We start from the raw sequence: 26554 nt of genomic DNA on the forward strand, positions 1-26554 counted from the left end.
TAGTAACAACGATTATAAAAAGATCATTTGTGGCAAAGGTGCGGGTTAGACCGACTGTTACCTACAGTTTGTTTACAATTCATTATCCTTCAGTGCATAGAATTAAGATATATAATTACTTTTGTTTTGGAGGTCTGTATTTGACACCAATATGTTCCTTGTCTCTATTTTCGTCAGCTATATCAGGTCAGGGAGAATCGTATTGGTTTGCATCCAACATGCTTACTTTAATTGCTGCAAGACTGTCTACATTAATCATGACATATTTCTGTCTCCTGAAAATAGTAACAAGATGATACTTAATTGTGTATGTGTGTGTGTGTGTGTGTGTGTGTGTGTGTGTGTGTGTGTGTGTGTGTGTGTTTGTTTTAGCCCTTGTCATGGCCATCTTTTCGCTATATATAACGGAAGGTTTTTTATTCCACTTTGGCTGAAAGAGATGTGGAAGGAGAGCCAACTCAGATATGCTGTTAGCACACGTTGCAGTAATGGATGAAGATATAGTACGTATGTACTTGATGAAGGATATCTCCGTATTTTGCATTTAAGTTCAACATTATCTTGTAATATAACAACGTGGAGTATGGCCAAGTGTAATGAATGGGGTTTACATCTTTTAAAGTATTAATGCACGTCCTTGAGATGTGTATAACAAAATGATGTTCCGTATCTTGGTGTAAAACATGAGGATCTACCACGTTAGCTATGATGTTTGAGGATGTAGAAGCCGCTGATGTAACATCTCAAAACATCATGAACCAATCCTGTGAGACATCACAACATCCTCCCTATTCTCTCAACATTGTATTTCAAGTCTTGAATGATATTGTCATACAAGTTTTTCCAGTTGTATTACTGTTGGAGTAGCGCTTACCAGGGGGTCATAGGAATGGTTCAGCACAGCGTCATGTCATTCAGTGGTGCCCATCTCTTGTTTCGTACACCTTCCTCTCTCATTCACTTGTAATGGTCGTTATGGTTGGGTTTGGTTAATATGGCAGTAATATGCTACAGTAAAGCCCCATATATCCATATACTTACCTTTATATGTTAAATGTCAGTCAAGTTGGAAACTATTGATCAATGTGTTTTATTCGCTCTAAATCATTTGTTTCTTTACATGATTCAAAAGAGAAAATCATGATGAAAATTAATATACTGTGATAGGTTAGTCAACATATACTTTCAACAAAAATAAAAAGAAATAGTGTTTTTAGGCATGGCTTCCGTCTTTGTGTATAATCGTTGCTGTGGTAAATAGACAAAGAAATACTGTATTATCTTTATTGAAAAATAATCTCAAATTTTTACACCACACGATATTGGCAGCCACTGATGTCAGGGGGTGTCAACACCAAGTCTTGGAGGTTTTGATGCTCTGCTGATACTCACTTAATCAAGTGTTCATAACTGATAAAGGGTCTTAGTAGTATCGGACATAGACCAAACCCTCCATGACAAGTGCTCTACACGCCTGGACAACCTGGCAGGAGACAGCGAGACTCTGGGCACTCTACGATGGTTCCTCCACGAAGGTAGTAGCTAGCTGTGGACAACATGAACTGCGTCGTAGACGGCAAGAATGGAAGGACGCTCGCCAGTTACGTAGTTTTAAGTGGGAAAGGTGGAGATGTAGGAGGGACGACATTCTACTATGGCAGGTTTTAAGTCAAAGGAACAGTGACACAGCAAGGAGAAGCAGAGAAAAGAACTGCTGCTAAGGGCAGCGTCAATAAGGGCAAATTATTCAGTGGCTTCAGGTTTGACAGCAGCGGCAGCTGTGGCTTCTTCGTGAGCAGCCATATGTTCGGCTCTGGCGGCGGCTACATCTTCAGCGTAGTCAATGTACTTGGGCTCGGGCAGGGCCTCATGAGCAGCCAGGTGCTCGGCTCTAGCGGCGGCTACATCTTCAGCGTAGTCAATGTACTTGGGCTCGGGCAGGGCAGCGGGAGCTGCTGCGGCTTCGTGAGCGGCCATGTGGTCGGCCCTAGCGGCGGCAACATCTTCAGCATACTCGAGGTATTCAGCAGCGATGGCCTCGGGCAGGTTAGTGCCTTGGACGCGGTAGCCAAGGGCATCGGCTACGTAGTGCTGGGTCTGCACATTACCGTCGGCGTCCAGGTAGTTGTATGATCCACGTACATTGCCGAAGGCGTCACGGATCTCAGCGCGGTTGTTAAAACCACCGTTGTAGCCGAAGGCGTACTGGCCGAATTCGTCCCGAGAGTTGTACTGGGTATGGATAGGTGCCATGGAGGCGAAGGGAGCCATGTTGTAAGCCAGAGGTGCTGGAGCAATGGTCTCGAGCTTAACAGGTTCCTCAGCCAAAGCCTTCATGAGTGGCAGACCACTACTGTACCATGGGTGGAAACCGGGGTACGCACCATAGAGACCTGGATACCATGGTGCCTGGGCACCACTGCACACGGCAACTGCCACAGCAGACAATACGACCTGAAAAGATAAATGGTGGCTTATTACTACATGACTCTCCTCCATCTATTACTTGTTTTGATATATAGAATATATATAGGTCCTGCAGTAACTCCTTGCGTCTACAAACTACTACTAATGAAGACTCACCAGAGCGTTCATGTTGACACAGAAGGGAGGAGCTGTCTGGTGCTGGTCGGTCTGACCACAGCTTATATACCAGTCGGAGCATCCTCACTCCCTTACCTTGATGAAAAAAACATGGGAGGGACTTAACGGTTTCACGTACGTATGGATGCCCCATTAGTTAGTTTTTCCCCGAGTACTTTGTTCTGTTCATTTTCAATTTGTATTTTGTGATTCTATGAACATTTCTGTTATATAGAGACCTCTTGATACTTATGAAAATATAATCAATACTTTCATTTGAAACCTTTATTTGTCTCATATATACATGCAATATTATTAGTAATAGAGGATCTAATAGTATGTAGGTATGTAACATTCAGGAATATATATCCTCATAAGTTTATGAGCTAACCAACAGGTGAAGGTTATGCTTCATGTGTAGTTGTAATCCAGAGGTTATCATGAGTTAAGTGGCCCCACAATCTGTCATATGTACAACGTCCTTCAATATGTACATCGTGTTAAGTTAGTAGCAGCTGATAACACTGATGCCTGCAGATATTTGCATCAACTTTTGAAGCGGGTGTAAGACTGCTGCTGTGTTTTTAACGGATACCTGTTATCTTAGAGAGATATATCAGGAGAGTCACCAAGAATTCAAACTCAGATCGTAAAGTGTTTATTGGAAAATAGACGGTACTATACGTAAGGTAAACTCTCCAGGGATCTATCATTCATGTTGGTTTAACGTAGGCGTAAACTTCTACGGGTTTAACAGATTTGGAGGTGCAACACACTTTCTGTCATACAAAATGATAAACAACGGAATCTGTGTAGCTGAGACATGTATGCAGTTACTCATATCATCCTCCACCTGAGTCACTTGCGTCTCTTCTGTATCGTAAATGCTTCAGTTCATCACCACCCACTGTCCTTCGTTATGGATGCAGGGCGCCCATATAGCATCCCTCTACTGGCAAATCCTTAAGTCCCTGAAAGTACACATTGTCCTTAGCAACAACGATTATAAAAAGATCATTTGTGGCAAAGGTGCGGGTTAGACCGACTGTTGCCTACAGTTTGTTTACAATTCATTATCCTTCAGTGCATAGAATTAAGATATATAATTACTTTTGTTTTGGAGGTCTGTATTTGACACCAATATGTTCCTTGTCTCTATTTTCGTCAGCTATATCAGGTCAGGGAGAATCGTATTGGTTTGCATCCAACATGCTTACTTTAATTGCTGCAAGACTGTCTACATTAATCATGTCATATTTCTGTCTCCTGAAAATAGTAACAAGATGATACTTAATTGTGTGTGTGTGTGTGTGTGTGTGTGTGTGTGTGTGTGTGTGTGTGTGTGTGTGTGTGTGTGTTTGTTTTAGCCCTTGTCATGGCCATCTTTTCGCTATATATAACGGAAGGTTTTTTATTCCACTTTGGCTGAAAGAGATGTGGAAGGAGAGCCAACTCAGATATGCTGTTAGCACACGTTGCAGTAATGGATGAAGATATAGTACGTATGTACTTGATGAAGGATATCTCCGTATTTTGCATTTAAGTTCAACATTATCTTGTAATATAACAACGTGGAGTATGGCCAAGTGTAATGAATGGGGTTTACATCTTTTAAAGTATTAATGCACGTCCTTGAGATGGGTATAACAAAATGATGTTCCGTATCTTGGTGTAAAACATGAGGATCTACCACGTTAGCTATGATGCTTGAGGATGTAGAAGCCGCTGATGTAACATCTCAGAACATCATGAACCAATCCTGTGAGACATCACAACATCCTCCCTATTCTCTCAACATTGTATTTCAAGTCTTGAATGATATTGTCATACAAGTTTTTCCAGTTGTATTACTGTTGGAGTAGCGCTTACCACGGGGTCATAGGAATGGTTCAGCACAGCGTCATGTCATTCAGTGGTGCCCATCTCTTGTTTCGTACACCTTCCTCTCTCATTCACTTGTAATGGTCGTTATGGTTGGGTTTGGTTAATATGGCAGTAATATGCTACAGTAAAGCCCCATATATCCATATACTTACCTTTATATGTTAAAAGTCAGTCAAGTTGAAAAGTATTGATCAATGTGTTTTATTCGCTCTAATTCATTTGTTTGTTTACATGATTCAAAAGAGAAAATCATGATGAAAATGAATATACTGTGATAGGTTATTCAACATATACTTTCAACAAAAAAAAAGAAATAGTGTTTTTAGGCATGGCTTCCGTCTTTATGTATAATCGTTGCTGTGGTAAATAGACAAAGAAATACTGTATTATCTTTATTGAAAAATAATCTCAAATTTTTATACAACATGATATTGGCAGCCACTGATGTTAGGAGGTGTCAACACCAAGTCTTGGAGGTTTTGATGCTCTGCTGATACTCACTTGATCAAGTGTTCGTAACTGATAAAGGGTCTTAGTAGTATCAGACATAGACCAAACCCTCCATGACAAGTGCTCTACACGCCTGGACAACCTGGCAGGAGACAGCGAGACTCTTGGGCACTCTACGATGGTTATTCCACGAGGTAGTAGATAGCTGTGGACAACATGAACTGCGTCGTAGACGGCAAGAGTGGAAGGAGTGCCAGTTAATATGGTTTTAAGTGGGAAAGGTGGAGATGTAGGAGGGACGACATTCTACTATGGCAGGATTGATGTAAGTCAAAGGAACAGTGACACAGCAAGGAGAAGCAGAGAAAAGAACTGCTGCTAAGGGCAGCGTCAATAAGGGCAAATTATTCAGTGGCTTCAGGTTTGACAGCAGCGGCAGCTGTGGCTTCTTCGTGAGCGGCCATATGTTCGGCTCTGGCGGCGGCTACATCTTCAGCGTAGTCAATGTACTTGGGCTCGGGCAGGGCCTCATGAGCAGCCAGGTGCTCGGCTCTAGCGGCGGCTACATCTTCAGCGTAGTCAATGTACTTGGGCTCGGGCAGGGCAGCGGGAGCTGCTGCGGCTTCGTGAGCGGCCATGTGGTCGGCCCTAGCGGCGGCAACATCTTCAGCATACTCGAGGTATTCAGCGGCGATAGCCTCGGGCAGGTTAGTGCCTTGGACGCGGTAGCCAAGGGCATCAGCTACGTAGTGCTGGGTCTGCACATTACCGTCGGCGTCCAGGTAGTTGTATGATCCACGTACATTGCCGAAGGCGTCACGGATCTCAGCGCGGTTGTTAAAACCACCGTTGTCGCCGAAGGCGTACTGGCCGAATTCGTCCTGAGAGTTGTACTGGGTATGGATAGGTGCCATGGAGGCAAAGGGAGCCATGTTGTAAGCCAGAGGTGCTGGAGCAATGGTCTCGAGCTTAACAGGTTCCTCAGCCAAAGCCTTCATGAGTGGCAGACCACTACTGTACCATGGGTGGAAACCGGGGTACGCACCATAGAGACCTGGATACCATGGTGCCTGGGCACCACTGCACACGGCAACTGCCACAGCAGACAATACGACCTGAAAAGATAAATGGTGGCTTATTACTTCATGACTCTCCTCCATCTTTTACTTGTTTTGATATATGGAATATATATAGGTCCTGCAGTAACTCCTTGCGTCTACAAACTACTACTAATGAAGACTCACCAGAGCGTTCATGTTGACACAGAAGGGAGGAGCTGTCTGGTGCTGGTCGGTCTGACCACAGCTTATATACCAGTCGGAGCATCCTCACTCCCTTACCTTGATGAAAAAAACATGGGAGGGACTTAACGGTTTCACGTACGTATGGATGCCCCATTAGGTAGTTTTTCCCCGAGTACTTTGTTCTGTTCATTTTCGATTTGTATTTTGTGTTTCTATGAACATTTCTGTTATATAGAGACTTCTTGATACTTATAAAAATATAATCAATACTTTCATTTGAAACCTTTATTTGTCTCATATATACATGCAATATTATTAGTAATAGAGGATCTAATAGTATGTAGGTATGTAACATTCAGGAATATATATCCTCATAAGTTTATGAGCTAACCAACAGGTGAAGGTTATGCTTCATGTGTAGTTGTAATCCAGAGGTTATCATGAGTTAAGTGGCCCCACAATCTGTCATATGTACAACGTCCTTCAATATGTACATCGTGTTAAGTTAGTAGCAGCTGATAACACTGATGCCTGCAGATATTTGCATCAACTTTTGAAGCGGGTGTAAGACTGCTGCTGTGTTTTTAACGGATACCTGTTATCTTAGAGAGATATATCAGGAGAGTCACCAAGAATTCAAACTCAGATCGTAAAGTGTTTATTGGAAAATAGACGGTACTATACGTAAGGTAAACTCTCCAGAGATCTATCATTCATGTTGGTTTACCGTAGGCGTAAACTTCTACGGGTTTAACAGATTTGGAGGTGCAACACACTTTCTGTCATACAAAATGATAAACAACGGAATCTGTGTAGCTGAGACATGTATGCAGTTACTCATATCATCCTCCACCTGAGTCACTTGCGTCTCTTCTGTATCATAAATGCTTCAGTTCATCACCACCCACTGTCCTTCGTTATGGATGCAGGGCACCCATATAGCATCCCTCTACTGGCAAATCCTTAAGTCCCTGAAAGTACACATTGTCCTTAGTAACAACGATTATAAAAAGATCATTTGTGTCAAAGGTGCGGGTTAGACCGACTGTTGCCTACAGTTTGTTTACAATTCATTATCCTTCAGTGCATAGAATTAAGATATATAATTACTTTTGTTTTGGAGGTCTGTATTTGACACCAATATGTTCCTTGTCTCTATTTTCGTCAGCTATATCAGGTCAGGGAGAATCGTATTGGTTTGCATCCAACATGCTTACTTTAATTGCTGCAAGACTGTCTACATTAATCATGACATATTTCTGTCTCCTGAAAATAGTAACAAGATGATACTTAATTTCTTTTTCTTTTTTTGTGTGTGTTTGTTTTAGCCCTTGTCATGGCCATCTTTTCGCTATATATAACGGAAGGTATTTTATTCCACTCTGGCTGAAAGAGATGTGGAAGGAGCGCCAACTCAGATATGCTGTTAGTAGGTATGTACTTAAAGGTTGATGAAGGATATCTCCGTACGTTGCATTAAGTTAAACATTATCTTGTGATGTAAGCACGTGGAGTATGGACAAGTGTAATGAATGGGGTTAACATCTTTTAAAGTATTAATGCACGTCCTTGAGATGGGTATAACAAAATGATGTTCCGTATCTTGGTGTAAAACATGAGGATCTACCACGTCAGCTATGATGCTTGAGGATGTAGAAACCACTGATGTAACATCTCAGAACATCATGAACCAATCCTGTGGGACATCACAACATCCTCCCTATTATCTCAACATTGTATTTCAAGTCTTGAATGATATTGTCATACAAGTTTTTCCAGTTGTATTACTGTTGGAGTAGCGCTTACCAGGGGGTCATAGGAATGGTTCAGCACAGCGTCATGTCACCCCGTGGTGCCCATCTCTTGTTTCGTACACCTTCCTCTCTCATTCACTTGTAATGGTCGTTATGGTTGGGTTTGGTTAATATGGCAATAATATGCTACAGTAAAGCCCCATATATCCATATACTTACCTTTATATGTTAAAGGTCAGTCAGGTTGAAAACTATTGATCAATGTGTCTTATTCTCTCTAATTCTTTTGTTTGTTTATACAATTCAAAGAAGAAAATTATGATGATAATCAGTACAGTGAAGCCCCATATATCAGTCAAGTTGAAAACTATTGATCAATGTGTTTCATTCGCTCTAATTCCTTTCTTTGTTTACATAATTCAAAAGAGAAAATCATGATGAAAATGAATATAGTCTGATAGGTTAGTCAACATATACTTTCAACAAAAATAAATAGAAATAGTGTTTTTAGGCATGGCTTCCGTCTTTGTGTATAATCGTTGTTGTGGTAAATAGACAAAGAAATACTGTATTATCTTTATTGAAAAATAATCTCAAATTTTTACACCACACGATATTGGCAGCCACTGATGTCAGGGGTGTCAACACCAAGTCTTGGAGGTTTTGATGCTCTGCTGATACTCACTTAATCAAGTGTTCGTAACTGATAAAGGGTCTTAGTAGTATCGGACATAGACCAAACCCTCCATGACAAGTGCTCTACACGCCTGGACAACCTGGCAGGAGACAGCGAGACTCTGGGTGCTGTAAGGCGATTCCTCCACGAAGTAGTAGGCTGTTGTGGACAACATGGACTCCGTCGTGGACGGCAAGAATGGAAGGACCCTCGCCTTACGTAGTTTTAAATGGGAAAGGTGGAGATGTAGAAGGGACGACATTCTACTATGGCTGGATGTAAGTCAGAGGAACAGGGACACATCAAGGAGAAGCAGAGAAAAGAATTGCTGCTAAGGGCAGCGTCAATAAGGGCAAATTATTCAGTGGCTTCAGGTTTGACAGCAGCGGCAGCTGTGGCTTCTTCGTGAGCAGGCCATATGTTCGGCTCTGGCGGCGGCTACATCTTCAGCGTAGTCAATGTACTTGGGCTCGGGCAGGGCCTCATGAGCAGCCAGGTGCTCGGCTCTAGCGGCGGCTACATCTTCAGCGTAGTCAATGTACTTGGGCTCGGGCAGGGCAGCGGGAGCTGCTGCGGCCTCATGAGCGGCCATGTGGTCGGCCCTAGCGGCGGCAACATCTTCAGCATACTCGAGGTATTCAGCGGCGATAGCCTCGGGCAGGTTAGTGCCTTGGACGCGGTAGCCAAGGGCATCAGCTACGTAGTGCTGGGTCTGCACATTACCGTCGGCGTCCAGGTAGTTGTATGATCCACGCACATTGCCGAAGGCGTCACGGATCTCAGCGCGGTTGTTAAAACCACCGTTGTAGCCGAAGGCGTACTGGCCGAATTCGTCCTGAGAGTTGTACTGGGTATGGATAGGTGCCATGGAGGCGAAGGGAGCCATGTTGTAAGCCAGAGGTGCTGGAGCCATAGTCTCGAGCTTTACCGGTTCCTCAGCCAAAGCATTCATGAGTGGCAGACCGGCGTACGCGCCATAGAGCCCAGGATACAATGGCAGCTGGGCACCGCTGCACACGGCAACTGCCACAACAGAAAACACAGCCTGGAAAAAAAATGATAGAAAAGTGGCTTACACTCCAAGTCCAGCCTTTATCATGCCTGCAGACTATTGCATTCTTTTCCTAACCGTAGAAATGCTCAAATTTTACAGGAATTTCCTTCTGAATCTAGAATGTCCTACAAATGAAGACTCACCAGAGCGTTCATGTTGACAGAGGAGGGAGGAGCTGTCTGCTGGTGGCCGCTGTGACCACGGCTTATATACCAGTCGCAGCATCCTCACTCTACCCGTTTGATGAAGAAAAAAGTAACCATGGGCGGGTCCTGGACGGATGACCATATGAAGGATTCCGTCCCGTTACATTTTTCAAGTATTCAATTGAATCAATTTTCCAAATGTATTTACTATTTCGGCAAGTGAATGTACCCATAGTTGGAATATTTGATACATACCAAAGAAGGTGCATGATTTACCTAAACATTGATAGCTACTGTAGATACAGCTAGAATATGGAAAATTGGTAATATAGACAGTATGTACGAAATGCGTTGTTCAAAATTATACATTCAGTAAGACTGCAGGTTAATCGATAGTCGAAGAGCGTGCTTCACATGTTGCTGTAACCCGTGTGAGATAATTATTTCAATGGTCCACAATCTCTCTTGTGTGCAGCGTCCTCAGGAAAGTACAGAACGTTATGTTATAGGCAGCTTTAAAACAATGGTACTTGCAGATACTTGTATACATTTTCGAGACGTGCAAAACACTGAACCATTCATGTTGCTAAAACCCCGTTATCATCTGTAGAGTCCCTTACCAAAATCGCAGAGAAGTAGAACGTAAGATATTATTGAAAAATGGCTAGATGAACATATATATATATATATATATATATATATATATATATATATATATATATATATATATATATATATATATATATATATATCCTTTTTTGATACATACATAGGAAGTGTGGGTAAGGTACGGATCAGTCAAGAGAGAAACCTTCATTTTAATCATTGATACACTAGGCTACGTAGATCGCTCGGCTAGGCTATGTAAATAGCTCGACCAGACGAGGCGCCACACTCGCTTGATGATCTAACGTAAGGTAAACCATCCAAAAGATCGACCTCTTAATGCTGGTTTACAAGAACAATGAACCTAAACATCTCAAAGAAAAAAAGAAAGACTACTTGAGGAGTGATATATTTTCGTATCACACAAATCAATGAAGAACTTGAGGCATTTTGGGAGTTGAAGACTCATCATCGTCCGCTGAATCAGTCATGTTTATTGGTGAATGTTAACGAGTTGCGTCACACCATCACCCAGTGTCCTTCACTGTGGATGTAGGTCACCTCTACAGCAGCGCTTACTGGCAAACCTCGTAGTCGCTGAAAGTACAGCTAGGCATTAGCAACAGAGCTGATCACTGTATAAAGCATGAACATATATGGCAAAAGTGAGGGTCAGACGGCCGACTGTTGCCGATAGTGGGTAAACACCAAGACCAAGTTAGTTTTACGAACTACTTCATCGAGTTTGTCAAGAACATAACACTGTCCAGCAAAATGCCAGAAAAATATGAGATGGATGAATTATGAACAATGAAATATAGATGTCGGAATGTACTACATGATCAGTCGTATTGACATTGTTTTAGCCTCAATATGAAACCCTATTTTAAGTGTTTTCTTAACAAAATACTCATTGTAATGGTGATGTTTTCTAGGGGTTTCAAGTCTTTTGGTACTTGACGTTTGGGAAGTGATCTGTCAAACGCTACGGTTGTGGGAAGTGTCAGTTACCTTACAACCCACTTCAAGGCTCGTGGTACTAGGCTATGGAAGCCAGTCGACTTGCTTATGTTCATATGATGTAAGACTATCTTTGCTTTGCAGCTCTTACTCCCTTTCGTCTTTCATTTTCTATCATTTGCCCATAAAAACAAAACAAAAAAACATTTCGCTTACGTGTGATTTTTCAGTTCAAAACACAGGACTGAACACAGTGCTAATCTTCCTCTGGAGGGTGGGGTCGTCTTGCCTGACCCCCACCACTCGACCTTAGTACAGTAAGATAGGAAATCCCGTCTGTGTGAACCCGGTGAGTGACCCGTGTGTGCATTCCTCAGTCAAGGTCATCATGTGTTCTCTCTCTCTCTCTCTCTCTCTCTCTCTCTCTCTCTCTCTCTCTCTCTCTCTCTCTCTCTCTCTCTCTCACACACACACACAAACTTCCAACAGGTAGGGTCGAACCCGGGACCCCTGCGTAGCAGGCGGGAGCAGTACCGCTAGGCTTTGATCGCCCGGGTCCCAGGTTCGATCCTGGCTGTTGTATGGTAGTGCGCGTTCATATGCATTATATTCGTGTATATATATATATATATATATATATATATATATATATATATATATATATATATATATATATATATACCTCCGTGTTGTACAGTTAGATTTTGTAAAATGCTATCTGCTGGTTGTGTGAGCCTATGGGAAATGACCAGTGGAGACCCCGTTGCTCACCAACGTGAGACGAAGGGTATTCAAGTACATGGTATTCGAATAGTTATTTCCCTTTTAGGGTTATCATAGCCTAGCGGTAGCGCTCCCGCCTGCTACGCAGGGATCCTGGTTCGATCCTGGCTATTGGCGGTTTGTGTATTATTTGGAAGTGCGCGTTCATATGCACTATATTCGTGTGTGTATATATGTATTCCTCATACATGTTCGCCATTTCCCGCATCATCGAGGTAGCATTAAGAACAAAAAACTGAGCCTTATAGGGAATATCCTCACTTGGCCCCCTTCCCTGTTCCTTCTTTTGGATAGGTAAAAGCGGGAGGGGAGGATTTCCAGCCCTCTGTTCCCTCCCCTTTTAGTCGCCTTCTACGACACGCAGGGAATACGTGGGAAGTATTCTTTCTCCCCTATCCCCAGGGATAATCACATAAGCCAGACTTTTATCTATAGACCACTCCCGAGGGAAGGCTAAACGGCTGGGTTTAGCTGTGAGCCGACTGCTGCCTCGAAAGAAAGTATTGCACAAACTTTTGTCGATCGAGAGTAGAAAGAAGCACCAACGGCCACTCCTCGTGTGGCTGGTCTCCTCGCACCAACCATGGGAGGCAGCAGCCAGTCGCCTGTCGTGGGTCAAAGTGTTATTGGCTATAGTCTCCTAGCACAAACCATGGGAGGCAGCAGCCAGTCGCCTGTCGTGGGTCAAAGTGCTATTGGCTATAGTCTCCTAGCACAAACCATGGGAGGCAGCAGCCAGTCGTCTGTCGTGGGTCAAAGTGTTATTGGCTAGGAAGAATGAAGACAGATAACGAGAGTGGTACCTGTTATCTATAGAACAGGAAAAAGATATAGAAGTAACGTCAAGGCGCAGCAAAAGGAAGGTTGAAGAGAGGTGATAGCAGGAAGCATTGATAAGATGGCAGGAATTCTCTTTTTATTCCAGTCTGGCGGAAAGCAGATGTGGACAAAGAGACACCCATGATATGCAGTTAGTACATCTTTACAGGGGAGAATGAGGCTATAGTAAGCAGGTCTGTGTGAAAAACATGTCTAATCAAAGATCTCACCATATGTTGTAATAGGAATGAACCACAGTGTTATGTATGATGGGACTTAACCGAGTTTAGATATTGTGTTGAGTACGTGAAGAAGCATCAATAAACATCCCCGAAATGAGTGATGCAAAGTAATGTTGGATATAAAGTACTGATGTAAAACATCAGGGTCTAGCTGGTCAGCTGCGACACTTGACGATGTAGATGGTGCTGATGTAGCATCTTTGAACATCATGAATCATTCCTGTGGGACATCACAACATCCTCCATATTCACTCAACATTGTGTTTCATGTCTTCGATGATACCGTCATACAAGTTTCTCCAACTGTATTCACTGTTGGAGTAGTGCTTACCCAGAGTCGAGGGAACGGTTCAGCACAACATCTTGTCATCCTATCGTATCCAACCCCCTATCCCTTAAACCCTCCTTTGTCATTCGCTTCTAATGGTCTTCATGTGTGATGTAATGAATACATTCACGCTCTCAACTGTTTATCTTATAGTTGCTATAATGTGTTGAAAGTAGATAGCATAGCAAATTATCTTTCTTTTGTCATCATCTCCATAGAATCAAATACTACATAAATTCAGATAGAGAATTCCAGCAACTGTTGATAACTCCTTGTAGCAAAGTCATGACTGTGGGCATTTATAGAAAATCAAATTTGATGATTTTTTTTATTGAGAAACAAAGTCAGGTTTTTACATGAAACTGTTATCCACATGTGGAAGGGTGTCAACACCAAGTCTTGGAGGTTTTGATACTCTGCTGATACTCAGTTAATCAAGTGTTCATAACTGATAAAGAGTCTTAGAAATATCAGCCATAGACCAAGCCCTCCATGACAAGTGCTCTACACGCCTGGACAACCTAGCAGGAGACAGCGAGACTCTGGGTGCTGTACGGCGGTTCATCCACGATATAGTTGGCATCGAATATTGGGCTGTGGACAACACTGACTGCGTCGTGGACGGCAGCGTCGATGTACGTGGGAAAGATGTTGGTGTACGACAGAGGGGAATCTTCCAGAAAGCAGAGGGCGGGGACGGCCATAAACTTATTCAGCGGCTTCGGCTTCGGCTTCGGCGGGGGCGGCAACTTCGGCTTCGGCTTCGGCTTCGACAGGCGCGGGAGCTGCAGCTACATCGTGAGCGGCCAGATGTTCGGCTCTGGCGGCGGCCACATCTTCAGTGTAGTCAATGTACTTGGGCTCGGGCAGGGCCTCATGAGCAGCCAGATGTTCGGCTCTAGCGGCGGCTACATCTTCAGCGTAGTCAATGTACTTGGGCTCGGGCAGGGCAGCGGGAGCAGCTGCGGCTTCGTGAGCGGCCATGTGGTCGGCCCTAGCGGCGGCTACATCTTCAGCGTAGTCAATGAATTTGGCCTCGAGTGGGGCCTCGTGAGCGGCCATGTGGTCGGCCCTAGCGGCGGCAACATCTTCAGCATACTCGAGGTATTCAGCGGCGATAGCCTCGGGCAGGTTAGTTCCTTGGACGCGGTAACCCAGAGCATCGGCTACGTAGTGCTGGGTCTGCACCTTACCGTCGGCGTCCAGGTAGTTGTATGATCCACGCACATTGCCGAAGGCGTCACGGATCTCAGCGCGATTGTTGAAACCACCGTTGTAGCCGAAAGCGTACTGGCCGAATTCATCTCTAGAATTGTACTGGGAATGGATAGGTGCCATGGAGGCGAGGGGAGCCATGTTGTAGGTCAAAGGTAGTGGGGCCATAGGCTTAAGCTCAATGGGTTCCTCAGCCAAAGCCTTCATGAGTGGCATACCTGGGTACGCACCATAGAGTCCTGGGTACCATGGCATCTGGGCACCGCTGCACACGGCAACTGCCACAGCAGAAAACACGACCTGAAATGATAGAATATGGATAATGCTTTATAACACACCTTGCAAGTCCTCCCTGGTATAGTTCTAGAATATGTTTTATCGTCTACTCTCTTTCGTCTCTTCATAAATGATATTCTGTCATCAACTTTTAACCCAATTCATTCATACATGGATTATTTCACTCCGCATGCTTCACCTCACTTTCCCTCTTCTTCTCGCCACAACACTCGTTCTCTCTATCTTGCGTGGCACGTATCTCTTCTCTAGATTCGAGTGATAATGCAAAATCGTAGTTCCTACATATATATATATATCATTCTAGGCGTTCACTCGTTTGACTGTATTGAAAGATAGATATAGCTCAGTCCTTGATAGCGTAAACATATCAGACATAACCATATCCTCCAATCTATTCTGGAAACTTTACGTAATGCACATCATAACATCTGCTTCACAGACACCAGGGGATGCTGTATACAGGCGCCACGTATCAATACGGCCAATGCTCTACTCGAGTGATCATCACATGTCTCAGCCACCAAAGTTCGGGCTCATAGCATGCAACTGGCTGCCGCTGCTGCTGCTTCCCAAAGGTGGTGTGTGTGTGGGAGGGGACTAGCCACAGGAGGATTAACTTCTAGAATGCGCTACAGTCAGTGGAAGGATGGGGTGTGGACACCCTTGAAGCGAGAAGTTCTTTGACCAGATTGTACTTCTTTTCGTCAATTGACGATGACACAGCTTCACCAAAGGTGACTTTCCGACTTTTCACTGGTGGTGTAAACTTATGCAAGCGAAGTGCGATAACGCCACACACACACACACACACACACACACACACACACACACACACACACACACACACACACACATATATACATATGTATATATAACTTCATAAACACCTACTCTCTAGCTACCTTGTATAATGCACTAAGACCAGAGGCTCCATCCACAGCCAAGCCCCACAGACCGTGGTTCCCTCCGACCACGTCATATTCCGTGGTTCAACCGATTATACAGAACATCTACCCCTCTGTAGACCACATCGCTCCAATTCACTCAGTCCCGTGCACGCCCCTCACGTTCCTGAATGTTTATGCCTCGACCGCTCAAAAGTTTCTATTCCTTTCCAACCATCCGCCTCTTTCTCTGTCATCTCGCCCTTGCTCCCTCCACATACATGAATATATCCACTCGGTCATTCTCTTTCACTCATCCTCTCCATTTGAGCATACCTTGGTCATCTCTCTCATTCATACTCACAACACCTCCCTCTCTTCCCACGTCATTTCTTACATAGTCAACCATAGTCACTCTATACATTGTCCTCAGGCATTTTGTCTCCTGCACGTCCACCCTTGTCCCGCACTTTTGCATTCAGGGAACTAACATTCGCACCTGCACAGCACCGTCTGGACTCCTGTACCATCAAACATGCCCTGATTCTCCATTCACACACATTGTCTTCTCTTCCACACGCTCCTCAATGCACCAAGGACATTTGTCCCATCTCACACTCTCCATAATTCACTTCAGTTCCCATAGCTCCATCTGGTGTCATATCCACTCCCAGTTACCTAAAGTGTATATATATATATATATATATATATATATATATATATATATATATATATATATATATATATATATATATATATATATATATATGTCACATATTCGTCAAAATGGGCCCGTATTCACTGGTCATTCCTCTATGAACCTTAAAACTACTCTTAGCGTAGACTCACCAGAGCGTTCATGTTGACACAGGAGAGAAGAGCTGTCTGCTGGTGGCCGCTGTGACCGCGTCTTATATACCGGCGGGAGCATCCTCACTCCCGTACCTTGGTGGGGCAAAAAAAACAGGGCGGGTCTGAAAGGATTCACATACGCCTGGAAGCACCGTTAATGTACTTGTTATTTGTACGTTTTGATTCGAGTGCTGGGGTTTTTTTTTTTTTCGAAATGTTTATGGAACACATTCTTGTCACTCAGTAGCCTCATTGTCCCAAAGACAATTATTTTCTCAGGTGATTAATCTGTAATTAATCACAGCCCAGGCATTTTTCTAGTCATTATACGATATAAACTATATTAATCACAGGAACATTGACAGAGATAGTAAGGTCATAGTCGTCTAGTTAGAAGGTTGTTGAATATACTAGACCTTGTGTGACCCATATTTGTAATACTTGGGGAGTATTATATAAACCATATACTTCACTTGTGGTGTGGCCAAACCATCGCTTATTTTCACTCAGCTTAGGATATTCTGCAGAGAAAATGTAGTCCAAACGAATGATTTTTACCATTTTTTTCTTTTTTTTTTCTAGAGTAAGTCGATATGTCAAGTTAAGCTTTCTAGTCTGTCCTGAATTTCCATCTAATTCTTTGGTTAAGTGTGAGTCGATCGAGACCTTCAACTTAGGTTCCCCTGTCACTTGGGGCCCCTAACCCTGTACGTGTGGCAAGTGTCAACTCTGTACTCATGGCAACAGACCAACCCACTCGCCTACAGTCACAACTCCCGTTAGCAACAGTAATTCTCCCTCCATAGGAGCCCACATTTCCCCCCCCCTTACACGAATACGTTTCTAAATGCCTCTGAAGTGTATGAATGCCAACGGACACCACGTCCACCCAGAGGCAGAATTTCGTGCACAACTAATCGACATCAGACTGTTAGGTTCAGCGGAACGTTTCCCCTTCTGCCAAGACTTCGTTTGTAGGACCAAAATTCTGTTTCTCCGTCGTTTTTCTCTCTCTCTCTCTCTCTCTCTCTCTCTCTCTCTCTCTCTCTCTCTCTCTCTCTCTCTCTCTCTCTCTCTCTCTCTCTCTCTCTCTCTCTATCTATCTATCTATCTATCTATCTATCTATCTATCTATTTATTTATCTCTATCTATCTATCTATCTCTCTATCTCTGGTTGTTCCACATCCCTTAAGCGTTGTTTCCAGCCAGAACTGGTCTGTAAGAAGAGGGAAGCCTGTGGCAAGGGCGTGTGACACGTCTTGGTTTGGCTACATCAGGGTGTAACACGTCTTTAGTCACAGTTGTCGCGGGGTGGGGCACGTCGAGGAGTGTGGTATACTTCATCAGGGTGTGGCACGTCTCGCTGTAGTATGCTATGGGTGTGGTATATCATGGCAGTGCTACATCAGCTTGTATTATGGGATTGGAAGTCATGTGGGGAGCGCGGCATACGTGCATGTAGTACACCTCACCACAGTGTGTATCAGACGTTGTAGCGTGGTGCTGAACGTAGGTATGGTTCGTCCGAGTGTATTATCTGGGAGTGTGGTGTATGAGAGTCATATGTTGCATCGTAGCGTACTCAATTATGCTACAGAAGTACTAAGTGTACAAAAAGGTTTGGCATGTTCGACTACACTTCCTGAGGGTGTGGTATATCGAAACATGTGGTATGTCAAAATGTACTACATCATGCTGGATCCTATATTGATATATATCCAATTATAAACTCATCCATGTTATATCTATGTGTGTACAAGTGTAGGTATATGGCAAGGGGGTATGACAAGACATGGCAGGTTTAACTGTATTCTACCAGCACCAGGAAATGATGAATTTCGTCTACATCAGCGTGTGGCCCGTGGGTGTTCAAACCATCAGGGTGTGGATCACAGCTATGCCGTAAGTGGGTGTCGCATCTCCCACGATCTATCAGGGTTCGACATCTCTATGTCGCCTGCCTGAAGGTAGTGTATAACCCGTCATGATACACCGCAGCATGGTATAGCATACGTGCACTCACTGTGGGATGGTATGGCACGTATGGTTATACACACCAGGGTGTAACGTGTCAAGGTGAACTACTTCTGAAGAATGGCACGTAAAGTTGTCCTGCGTCGCGTCGAAGGTCAGAGGGTTTACGTCACGGTGTAGTGTGGTTTATAGTGTATACCAGGGTCTGTCGTATGTGAGTGTTGGATACGACTGGATAAAACAGACGGATGAATGCATGACTTCATGACTGTGAGAGGGACCTCGGGGTTTTGTGTGTGTGACTAAACCAGTGACGAGGTTACCACGACGGTGTGACCCTTGTGCATGATAACCTGAACTTTTGACATGCCTTAAGGATCAGGTTATAGACCACCAGAGCATTGTATCATCACACTCAAGTGGTTAAAGGTACCTTAAATGTACAACATCTGAGCGTATTATTTAGGGTTTAAAACCTTTAGTGTTCACAGCCCTTGTCAGTATAACCCGAGTGTAGCTGATATATCGATTTATACAGTATACAGTACAACGGATTATAACAAGTTAGGAGCTAGGCTAGGGTTTATAAAGCCAAGTATGCTACACCTAAATATCGCGTAGAACTCCAGATGTAACGGGGTGTGGTACACCCGAACCGTCGGCATATAAGGTAGACCATGTGTTACGGAAGAACATGTGTCGCCAGGTGTTTCATGGCAGGTGTAGCTCGTCAGGATGTAACACAGACGTCCAGCAGAAGACATTAGGGTGTAGTGTGGGAGGAGTGAGGCATAGCTTGGTCAGGACACGCCCTACGTGTACGTACAGTAACCTAGCAACACATGGTCGACGCCGGAGGGCAGAGGATGTGATGGCTAGGCAACACTGGTACTCAAAGTGTCTCCCGCATCTCCCGCCTCAATCCTCGCTAAGTTCGGCCAGTCCTCAAGGCTATTCCTCCCGCGTTAGATTACGCCTAATGGCTATCGTTGTTGGAGTAGATAGTGAAATGAGTTCTGTTGATTCTGTTTCTTTCTCAAAGATCATCGTAACACATCTGCTCAACCTGGTCAAACTGCTCTTATTTGGCTTTTCGTTTTCGTCCAGTTATGCCTTACTGGGGGTCGCATCACGACCCACCTCGTTATTGTTCATGCCGCAGCGCAGTGAGGAGGAGTTGGGTGTGTGTGATGGCAGCGGCTCCGACCAGTTCTTACGTAAGGTGTGGTGCATCCTCACCCTCCTAGCGCGAGGATCCAGTGATTATTAGGGTGGGGTCTGGACTCGTCTCCACACGCCGCGAAGCTCTTCGTTACCCTCTAAAGAAACTGCGGTTCTGTGAGCGTATATTCGCATCGTTTCATACCTATATGGGAGAGTTATTTCCGCAGAACATGCGAGAAGTTCAAGAACTTTGTATCGCGATGTCTTCGGTTGTGGACAACACACGTCGCTTGAACACTGAACAACACGAACGTGTAATGATGATTCGTTTTCCACGAGATTATGGACCACTGGGTATAAGAAGATTATACCTCACGTGCAACTGGCAACCGCTGGGTTCCATAAGGAAGGTAGCTCATCGTCGATCTTATTTGCAACGTCCTTGAGCATCTAGACATGGGCGTTGGGTTAGTAGCAGGTGATAGCACTCTGATGCTTGTGGCTACCATAAGATCCTTTGTAAGACGGGCAAAGAGGACTCAGAACCAGTGTTTTTGTTGAACCGGTATTACTGGTTTCGCAGAGATGTCAGGAGGATGTCCCTCACCAAGGCTATGGCAATGGAAGAAAATGGACTCAAGCTTTGAGACTTCTTGACAGACTTAATTGCCAAGTAGATCAGAAATGTGTGGCTCCAACCGCTCTTAGATGTTGTTTAAGAAAAGCTCCAATATCATCGTAAATTTTGAGGATGTAGACCTCATCAATACTCCAAGCTCCTCTTTGATCTTGTTACGTAAATTGTTCAAAGACCTACTTCGTGTCCTGGTCGACTACAAACAATAGACGTAAACTGTCTTCGAAAACAGCTCACAAAAACAAATGTCTTCTTTATATTCTTCAATATACTTCGGAATCTTCGTGGCAGAGGTAAGTATGGTCGACATTCCTGACTGGTACCACGATCGGTCCTTCGTTATGTATGTAAGGCATCGCAAACAGCCATGGCTGATATGTTTGATAGGCTATGAACATATGAGTATTGATATCAGCGGCGGTACATTAAAATCATTATTTCAGTATGGCAACATTGTGGGTCGGACGCTCGACCGTTAACTGAGTACTTTTTAAACGTACAGACCAAGCCAAGGCAACAGGGAAAGTTAATTCCTTCTCCAAGTCTTTCATCGCTTAACCCAGGGAGATAACGGTGCGGATAATATGATGGCGAAATAGAGGGAGAAAAGAACAAGGTACGAACATATGTGAATATGTGTGGCTTCCTTATTGTACCCGTTAACATACTTATACAGATATTACTTTTAAATCTCAACATTAAACGTCAAACTGCGTGATTTCTTTGAAAGATTCATGATAATATTTTCATTATATACATCATGACATCCACCCCGTCACTAGCACGGGAGTGAATAATGGCTCCATGCATTCCTCTTCTTGCACAAAGCCACACTCGCCTCCTGCATAACTTACTCCCTTCTCAACCACATGGAATGTTATCTCTGGTCTTCCAACTCACTCTCTTTCATCGAGAAGTTAGAGATGTCTACATTCATGTATGTCGGATGGAATACACCAGCGGTAAAATGTTATCAAACCGTATAGAAATGTTCTAAGAAAAACGTTGTTGGCCGCTTCTCCTACTGGCTATATATATATATATATATATATATATATATATATATATATATATATATATATTTTAAACTATTCGCCATTTCCCGCGTTAGCGAGGTAGCATTAAGAACAGAGGACTGGGCCTTTTTTGGAATATCCTCACCTGGCCCCCTCTGTTCCTTCTTTGGAAAATTAAAAAAAAAAACGAGAGGGGAGGATTTCCAGCCCCCCGCTCCCTCCCCTTTTAGTCGCCTTCTACGACACGCAGGGAATACGTGGGAAGTATGTATGAATATATATAACGAGTTCGCGTAACATAAACTGCAGTAAATCACTGGGAAGTGAGGAGTTAGGAGACAATAAGATCGAGGGGGAAACATAACACCATCAAAGATCTCAGCGGGAAATATAGATAGCCTTGCCACCTTAAACTGAGGTTGTATAAACATGACTGTTGCTTCTGCTGGACTTCCGCTGTTAAGACAGCTTGGCGTCTCTATGCCCGGAAATTCCCTAGCGAGGCAAACCATTCTAGTCTCATTGTGATGTCAACATCAGCAGTTGCTCACAATAAGAATATCGGGCAGTCAGTCCAAAACGACGTAAAATCCCGTTGCAGATTTGTCTCGTAAAATATTCGTTTACTGGTGTAAACGCTTCAAGTATGAGCCCGTTTTCCGTGATGTTAAGAATTTCTAGTAGAACGTAAAGTTCCATGTTCTACAGCTCCTAAAGTTGTGGCATAGGTAACTCGACTACCCAGAAATCCAATCCGGCAGCCTTACGCGAAGACGACGGTGCATCTCTCAGCGCCAGTGAAGGACACCCGGCTCGCTCTAACCTCAGCAACGAAGAGCTAATCTGATCCCATCCGTTCATTGTTAATGTTCAGGTGTACTTGCAAAGCTTTGTTACGTAGTGATACGTTCTTAAGAGGCCCATCCTTACCTCCTTCCTTGTCCAGGAGTGTAGGGGAATCATTACTCCACAAGCTCTTTTCAAATCTCTCATTCCTATAGAAATACGTAAACATCCCTGAACTATTTCGTCTCCGTTTTCTTTAATGAGGAACACGGCGCGACATTTGTGTCCGTTTAGGTTTTGGTCGTTAGAAGTTATTCGGTCTGCAGACCTGTCATCAACTGCTAGGGTTATTAAGGCCGTCAGTGTCATTAGAAAAACCACCAGTCGAAAACTGTCACACAACTCCGCCAACTTGAGGTGACACCGCGAGTGGAAACTGATATTTTGCCATCGCTTGTTGACTGTAGGAATTACAGTCTTCGTCATAGAACTTCTCGCTCCAAAAGAGAGAGAGTATTATTTCCCCTGCTACTCATTACAGTGCAGCCTCGAAGCTGCAGGAGACCCACAAATAAGGCCTAGGAGATTATGATAATAATGATGATAATGATAATAATTAAGTTCAAGAAGAGAAGAAAGAGATGATGTTTGAAAAATCTTGAACACATTCATTAGTTCAAGAGAACTCTAAGGCCACACACACACACACACGCGCTCACTACATTTATGGACTGTTGGAATTTAAGACCAGTTTCTATATTAGAATATACAGATTTTTTCCTCCACCCAAAATCCGATGTAAATGACTGGTTTTCTTTTTGGGTCATTCCCTGTCTCAATAGATGGGATTGACCTATTTCCAACACTCTTCTTGATTTCTATATTAGACCTTAAAGACACAAGATTATAATCAAGGACGCTGGGTAGTACGTCCACTGTGAACATGGGGTGTGGTACACTGACTTGTCCGCTCGAGGCTCAGTAGCGTCCCATTTTCTTTGACTTGTAGAGAATGGGAAGCTGCCACACAAGGATGACTTTTTGAGCAGCAAAATATGTTAAATCTCAGAAGTTTGTGGTAAATTTAAGAGGCATATAATACATTTTTCCTCTGGTAAAAGTACATTAACTCCCCCATTAACTATGACCTGCTACTATTTTAAAAGAGATTTTTTCACTTTCTCCAAAAATGTTACAAATACCATTCCTTGTCTCTTCGTTTTTTCCGTTTCATTAAATTCTTAATATATCATTTTATGGCTTCGCCTTAATGTGGACTTTTTTTCGTAACTGGAGCCTCCAACATAGAACTTATATATATATATATATATATATATATATATATATATATATATATATATATATATATATATATGATCGTTACAAAAAATTTACAAAACTGGTTCATTACATAAATGTACAGTATTTCCTTTTTTGAATTTAACGACTAGATGCAAGAAAATTGATACAATGACAGGATTTCGGGTATCTTACTATTAACAATAAGGTGCTGGGCCATTTCTTTAAGGGAAAGGTTTATTTGGATCTGTCCCTTAAAAGGTTATATTCTTGCACAATCTAAAGACATCTTATCTAAATGTGTGCATATCTCCGGCCAAAAAATTTAAGATATACATGTGTGTGTGAGGGTGTGTGTGTCTGTGTGTCTGTGTGTTTGAATTTGTGTAGTTAAAAAAAATTAAACGAACTGAAGCGAAATGTTTTAGTAGTTTAGGAAAAAAAATTCTAAGGTTAACATTAACTAGGTGAGCTGCTTCCCATTCTCTGTATTCTTTGTGAGCCAAAGAAAACGGGGCCACACGCGACCACGTAAGTTATCCGTGTATATGCATATCGAGTTACCGGTCTCCGCCTGCATGTGATTACGCCACGACTGAAAGAGCTACCCCGGCGAGGTTCCATCATAGAAAACGCAGAACCTCCGGGAGAGAGAGAATGGTCCTCAGGGGGCTATATGTTAACCCTATACTACACGCATATATTCTGATATATTGAATAACAGGGATGGTTCTACTGACCCATCGGATGGGAGGTCTGATCATGGAAGCAATGACACGTCGTACATACCCGCGGACCCCTCCCAACCAACCTCCGTCCGTAGTGGCCATAAAAACTAGGGTGTGGTCCGAGACGAGCCGTAGATGATGCCACCCCTTCCACCCTTTTACCTCGCCGGAAGGCTGCGCCCGACCATAGCTTCGGGCCAAGGTCAAGGGACCGAGCGCCGGCGACCTTCACGCTCCCTCATGAGCCAACAGGAGTTGAGGTGAAAAGCATCCGACGGGAGGAGAGGTCGTAAGGGCGGGACACCGCTTCGGTGATATGGGTGTCCAGGGGCGTGTCAGCGTTTGACACAGTGTACTTGAATATTCTCCACTACCGGCAGGAGAATGGGATCTAGAGATCAGTACGAATTCGATGACAGACAATACGGCCATATAGCTGCAGGTGTTTGTGATGCGCGACTGAGGTAATGGATGAAGTATTTGGGAAAGAAATTTCGTGTCAGATGGAGTTGTTAGAAGCGAAGTTTCCGCGCGGAAGAGGAGGTATCAACACTGGGAGAATGTTATAGATAGATGCAATTATATCTTTTAACTTTCCTGGTACAGAAACACCTCGTAAGGAGACCCTCGCCTTCTACAGGAGGATGGACCACCTCTCCTCACCGATGCATTGCTAATCTCACCTTTATCTTGTGTGGTGTCTCTTGCTCCTCAACCACAGCGCCACCTAGCAGCCCCTCCCTGCTCGCGTCGGGTATGTGTTGCCATCCCTCATCTCAGCACACTTCCTACCGTCACCTTAGTATTATGCAGTATGTGGTCCGTCTCCTTAGTGTCATGCAGTATGTGGTCTCCTCAGTAGGGTTCGTCCCGACACCAGAAGCCGTTCACCTTACCCTACTCTGCTACAGTGTGTGGCCTCGCGACACACCATCAGCGCTCGGCGGACCTGACCCAGCTCACGGTAGGTCCTCTACTGTACTCAACGCCCCTGCCTTCTAATTTCACCTCAATATATATATATATATATATATATATATATATATATATATATATATATATATATATATATATATATATATATATATATATATATCGTACATATTCGCCATTTCCCGCGTTAGGGAGGTAGTGTTAAGAACAGAGGACTGAGCCAAAGAGGGTATATCCTCACTTGGCCCCCTTCTCTGTTCCTTCCTTTGGAAAATTAAAAACGGGAGGGGAGGATTTCCAGCCCCCCGCTCCCTCCTCTTTTAGTCGCCTCTTACGACACGCAGGGAATGCGTGGGACCCATTTAGCCAACCCCTAAGAATACATGAACAGCTGCGCTGACCGTGCACCAATGCCATGACATGGTTTCGAACCTATTCGCTCGACCCTGGACGTCCTATGGATTCGTCATGGTCAGGAAGGCTCAGCATATCATCAAGATTTGCTAACCTTACAGCAACTTCTGGAGGAGCTACATGGGTATGAAAAACCACGGTCACGAGAATGAAGCATTCAGTCAAATCACTGTATCATCTACGTTTGTATAAATTCTAAAACAGAATTTTTAATCGTGTATGGAGAGCAGTTCCAGAAATTGATCAAAAAAAAAAAAATAACAGTACGTTGTGGTCTATTAATGGACTTGATCATCAATTTACGTTGTATATTTCTCATGTACTGTAATTGGAGGGGAAAATGCTTTGTAGAGTTTCAAATTGGGTAAGATATGGTGAAATTCAAACTTGTACGAGTCGATGCTTCATTAGAGTGTTAATCTTCTATAGCTCCTTGACGTATGGGTTAGAAGATAGAATTAGTTTTGGAGCCCTTCTTTGTATGTGTACGAGTTTTTCTGTCTTCTAGTCAATATAGTTTGAAGACAAGAACTGAAAAGTATATAAACATTTTTGGCTTGCAAACGCACTCCAAGGGGTCACTATTGTTTTTGGCGTTATATGGCACAAGATGCTAGTATGTGGTTTGTTGTATAGCTTGCTGCTAAACACAGTTTAGTACACATCAGAGTATCAGTGGCAATGACCCCCAATTTTTATTTTTTTTCGTTTTTTCCCCAGTGTTCTTATTTCAAGGTGTGTTAGCTTTCCATTTGTCTGCGTTCACTTTCGTTCACCAATTTTCTGAGAAGGAAGATTAGTTCTTCACAAACTTATTGGTAAATT

General features: G+C 43.5%; 5 protein-coding genes across 5 annotated transcripts in view; 1 reads left to right on the top strand and 4 right to left on the bottom strand.

Moving 5' to 3' along the window:
- Positions 1–26554, top strand: part of LOC139759112 (ras GTPase-activating-like protein IQGAP1) — a 424460-nt gene that overhangs the window by 293044 nt on the left and 104862 nt on the right. The window lies entirely within an intron of this gene.
- Positions 1271–2653, bottom strand: LOC139759335 (uncharacterized). Its single transcript, XM_071681461.1, has 2 exons — positions 2584–2653; positions 1271–2454 (listed from the first exon to the last, which is right to left on the bottom strand). The coding sequence occupies exons 1-2, from the start codon at positions 2593–2595 to the stop codon at positions 1744–1746; spliced, it is 723 nt and encodes a 240-aa protein (XP_071537562.1). The 5' UTR covers positions 2596–2653; the 3' UTR covers positions 1271–1743.
- LOC139759336 (uncharacterized) lies at positions 4847–6228 on the bottom strand. Its single transcript, XM_071681462.1, has 2 exons — positions 6162–6228; positions 4847–6032 (listed from the first exon to the last, which is right to left on the bottom strand). The coding sequence occupies exons 1-2, from the start codon at positions 6171–6173 to the stop codon at positions 5322–5324; spliced, it is 723 nt and encodes a 240-aa protein (XP_071537563.1). The 5' UTR covers positions 6174–6228; the 3' UTR covers positions 4847–5321.
- LOC139759338 (uncharacterized) lies at positions 8480–9851 on the bottom strand. Its single transcript, XM_071681463.1, has 2 exons — positions 9789–9851; positions 8480–9636 (listed from the first exon to the last, which is right to left on the bottom strand). The coding sequence occupies exons 1-2, from the start codon at positions 9798–9800 to the stop codon at positions 8962–8964; spliced, it is 687 nt and encodes a 228-aa protein (XP_071537564.1). The 5' UTR covers positions 9801–9851; the 3' UTR covers positions 8480–8961.
- LOC139759110 (uncharacterized) lies at positions 13844–16876 on the bottom strand. Its single transcript, XM_071681068.1, has 2 exons — positions 16775–16876; positions 13844–15044 (listed from the first exon to the last, which is right to left on the bottom strand). Exons 1-2 carry the CDS (start codon positions 16784–16786, stop codon positions 14238–14240), a joined length of 819 nt encoding a protein of 272 aa, XP_071537169.1. The 5' UTR covers positions 16787–16876; the 3' UTR covers positions 13844–14237.

Source organism: Panulirus ornatus, chromosome 32 (genome assembly GCF_036320965.1).
Source record: "Panulirus ornatus isolate Po-2019 chromosome 32, ASM3632096v1, whole genome shotgun sequence".
NCBI classification, from domain to species: Eukaryota; Metazoa; Arthropoda; class Malacostraca; order Decapoda; family Palinuridae; genus Panulirus; species Panulirus ornatus.